The 14,591-nt window shown below is 38.7% G+C and overlaps 3 protein-coding genes across 3 annotated transcripts; 2 read left to right on the forward strand and 1 right to left on the reverse strand.

The window, feature by feature from the left end:
- Nucleotides 1-6: 6 nt before the first annotated feature.
- On the reverse strand, nucleotides 7-2,705 carry LOC113534448 (uncharacterized). Its single transcript, XM_026927264.3, has 7 exons — nucleotides 1,960-2,705; nucleotides 1,612-1,812; nucleotides 1,283-1,470; nucleotides 991-1,204; nucleotides 738-836; nucleotides 586-653; nucleotides 7-466 (listed from the first exon to the last, which is right to left on the reverse strand). Exons 1-7 carry the CDS (start codon nucleotides 2,047-2,049, stop codon nucleotides 307-309), a joined length of 1,020 nt encoding a protein of 339 aa, XP_026783065.2. The 5' UTR covers nucleotides 2,050-2,705; the 3' UTR covers nucleotides 7-306.
- A 3,934-nt stretch (nucleotides 2,706-6,639) lies between these two features.
- On the forward strand, nucleotides 6,640-8,849 carry lyve1b (lymphatic vessel endothelial hyaluronic receptor 1b). The gene is made up of 6 exons (XM_026927478.3): nucleotides 6,640-6,833; nucleotides 7,050-7,218; nucleotides 7,347-7,486; nucleotides 7,609-8,019; nucleotides 8,139-8,217; nucleotides 8,330-8,849. The coding sequence occupies exons 1-6, from the start codon at nucleotides 6,749-6,751 to the stop codon at nucleotides 8,496-8,498; spliced, it is 1,053 nt and encodes a 350-aa protein (XP_026783279.3). The 5' UTR covers nucleotides 6,640-6,748; the 3' UTR covers nucleotides 8,499-8,849.
- A 149-nt stretch (nucleotides 8,850-8,998) lies between these two features.
- On the forward strand, nucleotides 8,999-14,444 carry rnf141 (ring finger protein 141). The gene is made up of 6 exons (XM_026927105.3): nucleotides 8,999-9,140; nucleotides 10,385-10,582; nucleotides 10,790-10,898; nucleotides 11,919-12,100; nucleotides 12,911-13,018; nucleotides 13,111-14,444. Exons 2-6 carry the CDS (start codon nucleotides 10,446-10,448, stop codon nucleotides 13,259-13,261), a joined length of 687 nt encoding a protein of 228 aa, XP_026782906.1. The 5' UTR covers nucleotides 8,999-9,140; nucleotides 10,385-10,445; the 3' UTR covers nucleotides 13,262-14,444.
- The last annotated feature ends 147 nt before the right edge of the window (nucleotides 14,445-14,591 follow it).

The raw sequence follows: 14,591 nt of genomic DNA on the forward strand, positions 1-14,591 counted from the left end.
CTCGGTAGTTCATGTGACGTTTTTGGCGACAGAAGACGGGCCAAATAAAAAGTCACCAAAAAGCAGAATGTCATCTTCATTCTCACCATCATGAGAGAATGTTAATTGTATAATATATTTTGCAGCATGTGGATATAACTGATCTTGTCTGCCACAGAAATTATTGGCATGATCTTGTACATTGGTGTGATCTTATCACACTATGTAAGGCAGTTTTATAATAGTAATATCCCAACATGTACATGGTAGTGTGTAACCATGTTGGCTTCATACCTCCCCCCCCCCTAAATCAGTGATGATAAAGGATTATTCTTGGTCAGTGGGAATCCAGAAGTACTCAACCACTTTTCTACTTCTCCTCAGAGTGCTGCTGTCATGGGGATCTGCTCCCATCAGTGACAGTTCACTGAAGTGAGTGGGTCCAGAGTCTCTTCCTGCTGTGGGAGCTGCGACCCTGAGAAGGGTCCTAAAAGAAAACAATTGCACATTCATTATCCAATTCAGGGTTGTCTTCAAGGTACTTTCAAGTTTTCAAAAGATTTCAGTAGAGTAGCTGAAAATGCGAAATGTGATCCAGTGATGTACCTTCCTGAGCTCTTTTCTGAATCCTCATCACTGGCTTGAGCTGTTGAAATATACACAGGATCTCCTTCCTAAGTGGTTAAAAACCTAATCAGCCCTGGTCATTTCTTTTTCATTGTAATTAGTAAAGGTGTATGTCAGGGAACACAGAGTACCGTGAAGTTTCTTGGAGTTCCATCACAGTTCTTTAGGATCTTAATCCTCTGGTCACTTTCAGTCATACAAAGAAAGTAGCTTTTTATGTTTGCTTGGCACTGGATTTAAAAAAAAAACAAAACAGATTTTGATCACACATGCAAGTGATTGTGTTCATATATAAACAAGCAGTACACAAATGGTTTCAATAGATTCAGATGGGAGTTCAGAATTTGATGTTCTGTCTACAACTGGACCATTACTGAGACTTACTGCTTTGTTCTGCCTCTGTGATATGAGGTCCTCCTGTGCTCTTAAGATGTCTGCTAGAGCTTGGTGTTTTTCCCGCCAGCTGAGACACTCACTAACTGATTTGTCTTTCTCTCTTTTGGCCAGTCTGCTCTCATGCTCAGCCTGCTGCTGCTGTTTAATGGCTCTCTCGCTCTGCTCCTCAGCGGCAGCAGCCTTGCGTCTCCAGCTGACCTCCCTACATCCAGAATGCTGTAGATGTTAGTGCAAATTCACATGAGCAACATCATCTATATTCAGTGATAAATGTTCTCACTTTTCTTTGATTATTGCATTCTCGTCAGTCAGCTCTTTGAATTTCTGCCGTAGTGTGTTCCTCTCGTCCTCCAAACCCTTGCTCTCCTCTAGGAGAAATTGTTTCTCTGCAGACACCCTCTCCAGTTTCAACATGGCCTCAAAGTAATTTTTTTCAGTCTGTGCCAGAAGCAGCTGCATGTTTTTGTGCTACAGAAAAGTGTAAAGCAAGCTGATGGTTAATTACAATTACACAATGTCTGTCACTATACAAACACCCTTCATTAATACAGAGGAGAAAGAGGCATTCATCTTCACACCATAGTCCAGTGTAGAGACACATGTGTGTACCTCTTTACTCAAATTGTGCAGCTCTTCACTGAGTTGTACTTTGTCAGCCATTGCTGTATCTCTCTCTCTTTTGCTCTCTAGAGCCCGAGCCTCTGCTAGTGTCCGGTTCTTTTCTGCCTCACTTCGTGACATGTCTGCCTCCTCTGCTGCCCTGGAGCACAAAGTCGCCCTCTGCTGGCTCAGATGCAGCTTCTGCTTTAACTAATAGCACCAAGAGAAAATAGACCCTACAGTGAAAATACAGCCTACAGTGATCTACAGTATAGGATTTAGCAAACTGCTGAGAAATGAGACCAAGTGCATTTTCCACTTATCCTGATTTGATGGTGGGTATCTGAAATAGTGTACCTCTTTAACTTGGGCCTGTAGTTCCTGGTTGAGGTTTCTAAGGTTCCTCATGGTAAGCTCACTCTCAGTTCTCATCATGATCCTCTCCATGTGAATCTCATTGGATAGGTACTTGTTTTCCTTCTTTAGGTCCTCACATTCCTAAAGACATGGGAACATAATCAGGAGTAGACAAGTAGATTTTGTGTCCAGGCTACTACTTTTCTTTTTTTTTATTCTTAGTTGCCCAGCAGATAAGTAGATTCAACAACCATATAAAGAAAAAAAAAAAACACTACTGCTTAATGACTTTTGTAAAACAAAAGTATTCATTTGGTATGTATCTATGTTTAAACATAATGTTTACACAGTGGTGCGACAAACTTCACTGCAGTAACTGTAGCACACACTACTCGTTCTGAATCCCACAGCCTGCTGCACTACACACATCAGCATAGGCACAATAGCAAATGGTTTTTGCTACTTAGATTAATTAGCATGCACAGATGATAGACAATCTTTTCACAGGTTTGTGGAAACACTGACAAAATTGAGCAAAATAAACATCAGTGCAAAGCTATAATAAAGTCATAAGTCTCCTGCTATCATGACATTACTTTACAGTTAAACCTATTTAGAGAAAATGAAGACGTTATTCAGATGTGATAATCAGAACACCAAGTCTCATAGCCGAAACGTTGGCCAAAAACATGTTGACTTTATGTCTAGAGAGCAAACACAATATGCAACATGATCACATACTCGTTTGTTTTCCATAGTCTGTATTAATATAATTAACTAGCTCACCATATGTTGTTATATTATGTTAGGTACCACTTTTTAACCTCAGGCAATTCGGTTTCTGGGCTACAAAAACATGGGACTGGGCAAGTACACTGGAGCCTATACTTGGTACTATACAGAGAACTTCCCACCCCACCACATAAATCATAATAAATGTCCCATGCCATGGAATCCAGGGTAAAAAATAACCATCAGCTCTGTGCATTTTTGATTAGCTTCAGTCAGCGCTCACCTTTCTCTTGCGTACCAGCTCTCCTTGCAGGTGGTTAATTTGGAGTAAGGAGCCATTGACACTGAGAGCGCTCACCGGCCTCACCGCTCTCACAGGCCTCCGAGGAGGATGAGACAGTTTAGGCACTCCCTTGATCTCCTCCATGCTCTCCTTTCCAAATCGGCTCCCCAAATTGCTGCTGACCGAGTAGGACTTGAACATACTGTTGTCTGAAGCTGGCAGTTTTGACAGAGACAGATTCTGAAGGTCCCCATGAGACACAGTTCTCAGGCTCATGATGTGACCAGGTGCTGTTCATATACACCAAGTTTCAAGATTTTTAAGAGTGGGAGTAGAACAGTGTGCTGCTGTTGCTGAGCTGGAGTATAGAAAAATACCCTTATCTGTGTGTAGTTGGGCATGTGAGGAACTGCACTCAGACAGTTCTAGTTAATAATCGATGAGGCAATCGGATCCCTTTTCATGAGGCGTAGAAACTCTAGGCATGCAAAGAGGGTGAAACAAAGCCCATTCCTGCCATAATTAATACCACCAGATCCCTCTCCACCTGCTCTAACTGGTCTTATTCTTTAAACAAAACATACTGATTACATCATTATATTAGTATTTAAACCTTTAATGTATTATTATAAATGTCATTATACGCACAAGGAATTAAACATGTTTGAACAGCTTTTGACTCGTATATTGAAACCACAAAGCAGAGTAGCATGAAAACACAAAAAGGTTGTGATTTTTTTTTAAATAGTAGAGTGACCACAAGACTACAGTTCTGTTAGGCAGCAGTGCCATGACAAACTGCATGAATGTATTTGAAACTCTACAAGCGTCGTGCTCATGAGTGATTCACAAACCTTTCCGTTACCAATGTATTATTCAAGCAGACCAAGCAGCGCAAACTCCACTTGTCCTGTTAAGCTTTTTTACTGAACATCACTAAGCTGTATCTAGGACTTATTTTGGGAAATCTCTTCACTGGCCAAGATTTAAATAATAGATCTGGAAGTCACATCCAAGGTGATTAAAACAATGACACTAGAAGACTGTAAAGTTATAACACAAGGAGAAAAGAAAATGTTGCCAGTAAGTGTTAACTTTTTTAAATCACTGTGTACAAATGATGATGACAAAGGAAAAAAAACGAGTGGAGAAGCATTACATAAGTGCATATGATTCCATGTTCTGTTGTATGTATAAAAATGCTATACAGGACCAGTTGACATTGATTTTGAATCAAGACAAGAGGTAAGAGGAGAAGATCTAAGTGACTTTGAAAGAGGGTTCATTATTGGGCCACAGGTGGCAGGAGCTGAAGTCACAAAGACAGGCTTATGTTTCAACAGGATGTAACTAGAGTGAAGTGTCATTTAGTTCTATGGATCTATGGGAAAGACATCAATAAACAGATTTGGAAATTGTGGTTGAAAGCACACATTCAATAACTGATGCTTAAGGAAAAACAGAAAAGCAGCTGTTCTTCAGGTAACAGGAAAATGTAAATGCAGTATATAATCAGACTGTAAGGAAGTACAGAGTATACAGAAGTACATAGGTAAGGATTTTACAGTAGGGTTGCCATGCATAAACCCGGTGGCTCTGTTGGCATTTCGCTGGCATGATTTGGGTCCACTTATCCATTTAGAGAGAAGAGTCACTGCAAATCAACACAACATTCTGCCTGATCATCTTTATCCTATGATGAAACATTTCTATCCTGATGGGAGTGGTCTCCTCCAGGGTGACCTCACCCACATCCACAGAGCACAAGGGCTCACTGAATGGTTTGATGAGGATGACAGTGATGTAAATCATATGCTATGGTATGCGCGGTCACCAGTCCAATTGAACACCTAAGAGAGATTTTGGATCGATGTGTTTGACAGTACTCTCAACATCCACCATCAAAACACCAATTGTGGGAATATCCTTTGGAAGAATGGTGTTCATCCCTCCAGTACAGTTCTAGAGACTTGTATAATCAATGCCAACTTGCACTGAAGCTGTTCTGGAGGCTTGTGGTGGCCCAACACCTTACTAGCAGACTGTATGTTGGTTTTTCCTTTAATTTGTTTGCAACTATAGATGGTTACATTTTATATACATAAGAAGCAGTGAAAACACATAGTATTGAATCTAATATGGTTTACTGTTTTGATTTGTAAACTGAGACAGTAATAGCTGAAACAGTATGAAACAGGGCTCTGAAATATTACTCGCAGGGCGGTTTTTACCTTCAGAGCAATTGTGAGTGGGGATTCTTAGCTCTCCTCCACTAAACATGTCATCACATTGAATGTTAGCATAACCCTTGTCAGGTTTGCACTCTAAGAGGCTTGGTGATGTGAACATGGTGGGTATGTGATTTTTCAAAAAGTCCCACATAAATGAACTTTAAGCTGCCAAATCGCTTGTCAACATGCAAGATAAGCCTAATAAATCTCAAGCTCAGTGGCATCTTAGCCTGTAGGAAATATGGAGTACCAATCAGCAGGAACAACAATAATGACAAGTATGAGAATGTTAAAAAACAGAAATTCCCCTCATTTAATGTTTCTTATCCTTTACCTCTGATGCCCCAAATACACCATAACACTTCTGTAACAGATGTACTGTTAGACCACTGAGTTGGTGAGGCCTTCGGTTTTGCACAATTATATCATGTCAATTCATCTTTATGTAAAAGAAATAATATATAATCATTTAATACTAAATCTTAGACATGATCAGCAGCAGGAAGTTGAAAAGGAATGTGCTTCCTGGAGTGAGAGAACTATATTTGAAGATAACTAAGGAAATGGGAAAGATAACGTTGATGGGGTGATTAGGCAGGAGGAAGAACTACTTATTAGTGTGCCTGAAAGATTTGTTAATTCATTCATTTTCAGCAACCTCTTCATCCTGGTCAGGGTCAGAGGGCTTTTCACGAGAACACTGGGCATGAGGCAGGAATACTCCCTTCATGGGACACCCATGCACGCACACATTCACATACTCATTCACAGCAAGGGGCAGTTCAATGTTACCAATCCACATACTGGCATGAGTTTGGGAGGGAGCAGGAGAACCAAGAGGAAACCCACATAGACACAGGGAGAACATGCAGTATTCTGCACAGTCAGTAACCCAAGCCTAGGATCTAACCAGGGACCATGGAGTACCTGAAAGATGTAATATTGTAGTTGATTGATTGTGGTTTTAAGATAATTTTTTCCCATACAAGTTTTACTGCATAAATACAGTTTGTACATTATGTACTTTTAATATCAGTTGTTACTCTGGATATGTGCTAGATTTAATGTCTTAAATGTGACTTATTAGTTGAGTTTGAAGTTGGTATGCACTTGCCCTTGCACTCACACAAGTAAAATTCCTCTGATAGAATTGCTGAGTAAGACATATTTGGGGTTTGCTTTGCATACGTAGGCACATCGTCAGTCATTCATTATATCCAGAAGCCAAAAGGATGACAAGATGACAGGCATCAGGAATTTGCTAGGTACAACCTGCCAACCTGCCAACCACAGAAACAGAAAGAACAGAAATATTTTTTGAACATTTTTTTTTTTTTTTTAAATGCATTCAGTACCAACCGTTATTTGTCTTATGACCTTGGCTTTGTGTATGCATACCCTCTTGCCCTCATCTAGAAGGTCTCCTAACAGAACATCCTTAGTCTCCTGTTTCCTGTTTCCTTCTGTCTTTAGCTATGGGTAGTTGAGCTGTTCGCAGTATAGTAGTGCATTCTGTGCAAAACAAAATTTCAGAGGAGATACAATGATGTCCAGAGTACATTCAGCTTTGTATTCTCTTCTCTCTCTGGTGCTTTGCACAGCCAGTCTAGATCTCAGCCAGGTCCAAGGTAAGACAAAATTCAATAATATAATTTAAAAAATAATAAAGATTTTTACAAATATGGCACAGGAATGTAAGGTTTTATGAAAAAATAGCTCCTAAGAACCATGTTGATGACTTTTATTGCAATAATTGCTGTAGTCCTATATGTATCAAGTTGCTTTTTTGGAGCTTGTATTGGCTCAGTGCATTGTTAAATGGCTTTCATTTTGGGATTTTACAGTTTATCCAGAAAAAGGCGGAATCTCTGAAGTATTTATAGCCCAGCTCAAGAACCAACCATACAGCTTTAATGCCACTACAGCTATAGATGTATGTACAAGTCTAGGTGTTAGTATAGCCACCCGTGCTCAAGTGGAAACTGCGCAGAGCAATGGCTTACAGACCTGCAGGTATAGTTAAACACATTAATTGAGGATAATGGGTTGACATTTAATGGATAACCAAATGTACCATTTAAGTAAATGACATCATAATTAATGCTGTTATGTTCAAGTTAGCCTATATTTATGCTTTGCAGATATGGTTGGGTTATGGAGAAAATTGCTGTTATTCCTCGGACTGAGAAAAATCCAAACTGTGGCAAAAATAAAGTTGGAATCATTGTTTGGGCTACTCCTCCTAGCCGATTATTTGATGTGTTTTGCTCCAGTTCAACAGGTTTATCGTAATTTAAAATTATTATTATTATTATTATTATTATTATGTTCTTTTTGTTTACAGTTATTTGTAATTATATCTCTGACATGTCTAAGGTTAAATACATGTCCTATGACCTGCAGGTCAAACCAAAGCAACAACATCCACCACCCCAAATATGACGACAGTGTCTGATGGGAGGACTGATGCTAAAACAACCTCCCCATCGTTCTTTCTGTCAGCTCGGCTTAACGAAAGTTTCCTTGGTTCCTCGCCATCTCTACAACCCATTTCTACTGGTTTCAGCACCTCTGTGATACCTACAATATTTTCTTCCACTGTTGCCCCTATGACCACAAAGAGCTCTCAAACAACCCCACCTTCTACTTCCCTACCGAGTGCTGGATACCAGCCCTCCATTTCCTCCTCATTTTCTACTTCTTTCTCTTCTACAGATCTTTCCTCACATCCATTCACTAACCTTTCTTCTGCAACCATTTCGTCTAATGAAACAGATAAGCAGCCCCCTTCTGGAAAAGGATTTTCCTTTGGAGGTAGAGCTCAATAACGATTTCTACACGTTTAAATAACACCATATTTTAAATAGGCTTGGAATTACTTAGTGTTCATTAAAATTCTCAATACTAACATTTTGCCTTTTCATCCCTTACAGCAGTGCCCATGGCATGTGTCATCCTCGTTGCGATGCTCCTGATGATGGCAGGAACAGGAACAGTTTGGTATTTCAAGAAGTATGTTTTAAATTGCCAACATATACTATGCTCTCCTAAGTAACTTCCACGGACGTCTTGGTCAAGTGCAGCAGTTTACTGTCTGATGTTCACCATGTGCCATCTCTTTCAGTAAACGGCCACACCGTCTTTCTTCATGGCAAAGGATTTGCCACAAAGATATGTTCGAGACTGAGATGTGGAAACACACAGAGCAGCAACATTTCAACATGCAGAATGACAACGAGAACTGTGGTGATGATATAACTCTCCAGATGGAAGATGACACAATATCGTCCTAAGAACAGCTCTTCTAGGGATGGGATGGGAAAGGGAAGGAATGCTGTAGTGCTCTGAATGACTCCAAAGATTGTAAATATCACATATACTAGGTTTAGACTGAAAGTAGCAGGGTGAATTTTGCTTTCTGTCTTCTATTACTGTGTCATAAATACATGTGTTTGAAAGAAATGATCTTTTATTTGATGTAATCTATGCAGATTTATTGTAAAATGCTTGTGGTTCTAAATGGTTTTTGTGTCTCTTCATGTTTTTTTCTCCACCACTTCAGCTTTCACACTGTGTAACAATACCAACTGTAACAGCTCATTCATCATAAACAATTTTAAAGAAATAAAAAACTTTTTTCCTAATCTGTACATTTTTTCCTATAAAATGCAATCAAAATTGATTGTTCCACATTTACACGCTGAAAGAAACTCCTTATATATGTGTACTATTTCATGCAAGGGATGAAATAATGTCTGCTACACACTCTTTAGTGCACTATGTGGAGCCATTGATTACTCAGCCCTCGTCCGCGTCAGGTCGACTGCTTACGTCATCATTAAGCGTCAGTGTTTATCATTAAAAAGTGGCTAGTTACGCGTTACAAAAAACCCATTCCTCTCGATTAAAGACTTGGATAAAACATATGTCAGCAGGTTAGCAGTAATTTATTTACATCAGCATATCGTATATAATTCCTGTCTGGAATGAAGTTTAGTATTTTTATTGCTCATGGAGATTGTTAGATTGGTGTCTGGCTAGCTCGTATTACGTTACTGGCGTTTTAAATCGAGTAAAAGGTTAATATGTTCTCTTTAATCGTGCTTTTTAGGTATATTTTTAAAAAGCTTTATTTAGGTAGAGTTTGTATTACGACGTCGTCTCATGTTTGTAATTAGCTGGTCATTTGTAGTGTTATTCAGGTGTTACAGTCTAAGTGCATTTAACACACAGGTGGAACACTGCAAGTCAGTGAAGATTATTATTTATCACGAGTTTGTTATTATGTGAAATGTCACCATATTCATCTTTCAGGTGACATTTTAACGTAACATAATAATAGTAATGATGATGCTTGTAATCTGTTGACTGTTGTTAAAGGGTTAAAACAACAACAACAACAAAAAACAATCTTTCAATCAATTCTATAAACCATCCATACTAGAGGCTAACTGACCGAGGTAATGGTATGTTTTAGCATGTAAAAATCTTTACTGATATACATAAATAAATATCATTTTAAAATATATTACACTGTTTTCAAAACAAAGGTGCCCACGAGAGAGTTGTATTTCTACGCTGATACACAAAAGAAGGCTAATAGTGACTCTTTTCAGATGAATAGAAGTGTCGATTCATTCGTTTTCAGTAGGCGCTTTATCCTGGTCAGGGTCATGGTGGATCGGGAACACCCAGTGTGCCTATCCCAGGAACACTGGGAGCGATGCGGGAACACACCCTGGATGAGACACCAGTTCATCGCAGGGCACCATGCTCACACACATTGACACCTATAGTCAATTTAGATTAGCCAGTCTGCCTACTGGCATGTTTTTAGGAGGTGGGAGGAAACCTGAGAACCTGGAGCAAACGCACACAGGCACTAAGAGAACAAGTGAAACTCCAAACACAATAACCTGAGCTGAAGATCGAACCGGGGACTCTGGAGCTGTGAGGCAGCAACTGATAATACTGTAGCTAGCTCTGCTGATGCAGTTTGAATTAATGAAAATATAGATCTAAGTGGATACCTAAAAAAATTCCAAAAACAGTGATACTGGGCTGTAATAATTTTCAGTACCATAAATTCTGACTTTTTTCAGGCTGTTCCACACCTAATCTGTAGTTTGCTTTGCAGTTATTTCCTGTTTTATTGCTGAGTATTTATGTTTTTCTGCAGGGCCTTGAGCACTGAATGAGGTCTCGTGTTTTCTCTGCGTGGTCCTCCTTGTGGAGCTGAGATGGGCCAGCAAATCTCTGGCCAGGCTGTGATGGGCAAGCTTCCTGAGAAGCTACTCAAACATGCCGGATTAGTGCGAGATAGTAGCTATCTCACCTACGAGGAGTTTCTGGCCAATATAGCAGAGCTGAATGAAGTGTAAGCTGCAGTTCTGTAATCGAAATATATCAGAATCTGCTATTTCATAAGCAAAAAAATAGTGGCATCCTCCAATAGCAGAGCCTTAATGCACACCTGGATGAATGTAACAAGGCCAGACTCTGCCATGTTGCCTTTTGTGCTTCATTATTGTTTCTTAATCTCTTCAAAATTGCTAATTAACTCTTATTCTCTTGTCATTGTTAGAACTGCTAAGCTGGCAGTTGGCCAACCAAAGCATCTCCTCTTTGAAGTTCAGCCCGGATCTGATGCGTCTGCTCTGTGGAAAGTGGCTGTGAGGATAGTGTGCACCAAGGTGAAGATGATAATCTTGTGAAAAATTTTCTCCACATTTTATTCATACTGTAGGGCATTTTCATTCATGCATTTTTAACAAACGCAAAAATGAACACGGTGGTCTAGGGTTCACATCATGTCAAGATCGAGTTACACTTGAGGCATTGAATAACATGAGTGGTTATATTTGCCTCATTACTTCCTGTTTCAAGTTTTGAAATGGAAAAAAACATGCTGTGGTTTGCAGATGAGATAAAATGCTTTCTTGATAGAGACTAAAGTGAAGACATTAAAATGCAAATAGATTACAACTAATAAATTTGATGATTTATTTTTGTACAGATGTGGGCATAAAATGAATACAATTAAGAACAATAAAGAGGCCTGCCTATTATTGTGCAAAAGTTTCAAGCACAGAGGATTTAAAATTGTTCTGGCTATTCAATTGAGCACTCTGACCTACTCTTTTTGTCCAGACTACAACATGTGCACAATTATTAGGCAATCCAGTATCCTTATCATATTATCTCCAAACCATATGAACCTAAATAATCAAGAGGTAGAACGAGTTTCACATGATACTGATTCCTGAGAGGCGGTGTGACTTTAAATGAGACGCACCTTACATTCAGGTGTGTATAATTGTAAGGTTAGCTTTTTTATTACAGGTAAAATGAGACAAAAAAAGAGCTCTAGCTGACACTGAAATTGTGGGGATAAAAAAAATCTCAATACTCATGAAAACCATTGAGGTATGATCACCACACAGTCAAATGCTTTCAATCAGGTCAGTTTAAAAAAAAAAAAAAAAAAGAAATAGGTTTTGGATTCACTGATAGCATTGTATCTGTTCGAAACTAAAAGGAATCCTGACAAACAGAAATTGCTTAATAATTGTGCACGTAGTGTAGTTGGTCTATGAAATAAGCAACTTCATTTCCTCTAAGCACACTAGTCCTGTCGTTGTTCAATTCCAAAGTCGATTTTTTTATGCCTCACTCTCAAGGGGAATATTTGTACACTTTCTACCTAATTACAGATTAATAAGGAAGATGGTATGGTGGAAGCTACACGCATTATGAACCTGTATCAGTTTATTCAGCTCTACAAAGACATCACCAGCCAAGCAGCTGAAGTGCTGGCAGCAGAGGGCAGTATGGAGTGTTCCTCTGGACAACTTTCCTCTGCAGCCTCCTGCCAGGCCAGCATGTGGATGGGCAGGTACAGGAAAAATCATCACAAACTGCCAAAATATGAATTTCTTACAGTCATATTTTAAATTGACATCATTTACATTTCACTGGTTCTGTAGATTTCAGCTGGGTGAAGTGTGATTAAACCTGATCTTATAGCACAGCGCTGTTCTCAAATTGGATGGATTAGTTGGTGTTGATTAATTTTCTATAACAGCACATCTCTGGCAATAGTATTAATGTGCAGGTTAATAGAAAAATAGTATTCGAATACATTATCTTTTTTTTTTTATAGGAACACCATACACAGGGATATGTGATCGCTCCACATCGTCTAAAGCTAATAGTAAACAAGTTTTTAAAAACTGTAATGTTACTTGAAAAAGGAAGTAGTATAATCAATGACACTGTAGAGCTAACATTTATGGAAGGAGTCTCCAATATCAGGGCTTTGTAACTTTGTAACAGCCAATATGTTTTCTACCATGGGAAAGGCTTCAGGACAAAGAAGTTTCTTGGTAACATGACAAGCTGTGTTTTTTTTTTTTTTTTTTTTTTTGGTCATATTAACTTCAAGAGAGAGGAAAGTGTGGCTGGTGATCTCACAACATTAAATGTAAATATAAACATAAAAAGTATGACATGTCATTCATTCTTTCGTTAAAAATTGTAATCTTTGGCAATTTGCTGTGGTCTAAGAGGAATAAAACACTTCAGGGCATGTTGTTATGGGAAAATAATCAACTTAGGGGTGGTAATGATCACGCTCATTGTTGATTTTCTATATCAGCACACCTGAAGTGTTTTATTCCTTACATACCACACGATCATTTTACAGGGTGAAGCAGCTGACGGATGAGGAAGAGTGCTGTATCTGTATGGATGGAAAAGCAGATCTTATTCTGCCCTGTGCGCACAGCTTCTGTCAGAAATGTATTGATAAGTGGTACGTGCCAGCTGTCAGCTGAGTTTTGATTTTTCTGTGATACTCCCATTCATAGAGTGACTCATGATTATTTTGCCATCTGTGCGTTGTAGGAGTGGTCAGAGTCGAAACTGTCCCATCTGCCGGATCCAGCTGACGGCTGCCAATGAATCATGGGTAATGTCTGACGCACCTACAGAGGAGGACATAGCCAGCTACATTCTCAATCTAGCTGACGAGGCTGGCCACCCTCACAGACCTTAAGCTGAAGCACTGCATCACTTTCACACTCACTGTCTCTCATTATTAGACTGATATACTAACTGTAAGATGCTATTTTGAATGAAGTAGGTTATTGACGTGATCTTTGTTGTCTTATTTGCAGGCAGCAATAACCACTCACTGGGCCTCATTTATCAAGCTGGATACAAACTTAGTTATTTTTAAATCATTCACAGCAACATTTATGCAAAAAATGTGCTATTCGTGAAAATCCAGTTAGTTTGGAAATTTGCTCGTGTCATACAAGAGCTCCTGAGTTTGTGTAAATTTACATTTCATATTAATGACTTGATATTAATGAAAGCAGTCCAAAACAAACCTGTAAATGAAGACAGATGAGACTAGCTATTCAGTGTGGACAAAAGAAATGCTGCCATTTAAAACGAGAAAGAGGTAGTGTGCGCCTACGGTATCCAACATACTGCAGTAGCTGTGCTGCATTACTGGAAAATTTAGCACATGCAGCATGAAGGAGGTGTTCTTTCACCATTTAGTTGTTTTGTTGTATTCAGCTCACTGTCAGCTTTGCCTTTTATGAAGTATCGTGGGCATCATTAAATGCAAATCAGCTGTGCCATGAATGCACTTTATGGGTGATTTGTATTTATCAACATATGCACTTGAGTATGAAGAAAATTACTGAAACTTTTGCAGATTTGGCAGGAATTTTTTTGTTCTGTTTGGCTTGCGAAAACATTTACACACAATATTACTAAAAGATTGATAAATGAGGCCCATTGTCGTTTAGATTTATGTGATTTGTTCAACCTCACTCTTTCAGAAGACATTAGAGAATATTTCAAATTTAGAACATTTTTATTGTGTGAAATTTATTGACTACTTGCTGCTTTGATTTTTAATCTCTCATTAGCTGTGTGTATGAATGAACGAAAAGAAATGTGAGGGTTCTAGCTACTTTCCTTGTCAAAGTGACTGTCAAGTGACTGTCTTGAGAATGTACAAGTGTATAATGTTTTCTTTTATTTCCCAGAAGTGTTGGAAGTCACTTTTTGTAGGCTGAATAGAAGTGCATCTACTGTGAGTTCTGCATTAGACACTGTTTCTACTGCTGACCTAACTAAGATCAGTAAGGCTGCTTAACTAAGGTGTTCTGGGAAAGTGTTTTCATATAGGTCACAATAATTTAGTGGTGATTAGGAAAAATGTTTAGTCTAACAAAAAACTGGCTGATTTAGTCTATAAAATGTGAAAAGACTTCAAGTTATAGCTACTGAGGATATTTTAAATGTTTACTTATATATTAAGACTTGCACTAGTATCTTTTTTTCCCTCTTAATTTTGCAGTTAATTA

This window comes from Pangasianodon hypophthalmus, chromosome 6 (assembly GCF_027358585.1).
Source record: "Pangasianodon hypophthalmus isolate fPanHyp1 chromosome 6, fPanHyp1.pri, whole genome shotgun sequence".
NCBI lineage: Eukaryota > Metazoa > Chordata > Actinopteri > Siluriformes > Pangasiidae > Pangasianodon > Pangasianodon hypophthalmus.

Bases quoted from the DNA above. Each gene is read 5' to 3' on its own strand.
- LOC113534448 (XM_026927264.3), bottom strand. From the start codon at position 2,049: ATGGAGAGGATCATGATGAGAACTGAGAGTGAGCTTACCATGAGGAAC. The intron at 1,813-1,959 runs GTACACTATTTC...TGGTGCTATTAG, and splicing joins TACAGGCCCAAGTTAAAGAG to TTAAAGCAGAAGCTGCATCT. The intron at 1,205-1,282 runs GTGAGAACATTT...TTCTGGATGTAG, and splicing joins AATGCAATAATCAAAGAAAA to GGAGGTCAGCTGGAGACGCA.
- lyve1b (XM_026927478.3), top strand. From the start codon at position 6,749: ATGATGTCCAGAGTACATTCAGCTTTGTATTCTCTTCTCTCTCTGGTG. The intron at 6,834-7,049 runs GTAAGACAAAAT...GGGATTTTACAG, and splicing joins AGATCTCAGCCAGGTCCAAG to TTTATCCAGAAAAAGGCGGA. The intron at 7,219-7,346 runs GTATAGTTAAAC...TATGCTTTGCAG, and splicing joins AATGGCTTACAGACCTGCAG to ATATGGTTGGGTTATGGAGA.
- rnf141 (XM_026927105.3), top strand. From the start codon at position 10,446: ATGGGCCAGCAAATCTCTGGCCAGGCTGTGATGGGCAAGCTTCCTGAG. The intron at 12,101-12,910 runs GTACAGGAAAAA...ATCATTTTACAG, and splicing joins GCCAGCATGTGGATGGGCAG to GGTGAAGCAGCTGACGGATG. The intron at 13,019-13,110 runs GTACGTGCCAGC...TGTGCGTTGTAG, and splicing joins CAGAAATGTATTGATAAGTG to GAGTGGTCAGAGTCGAAACT.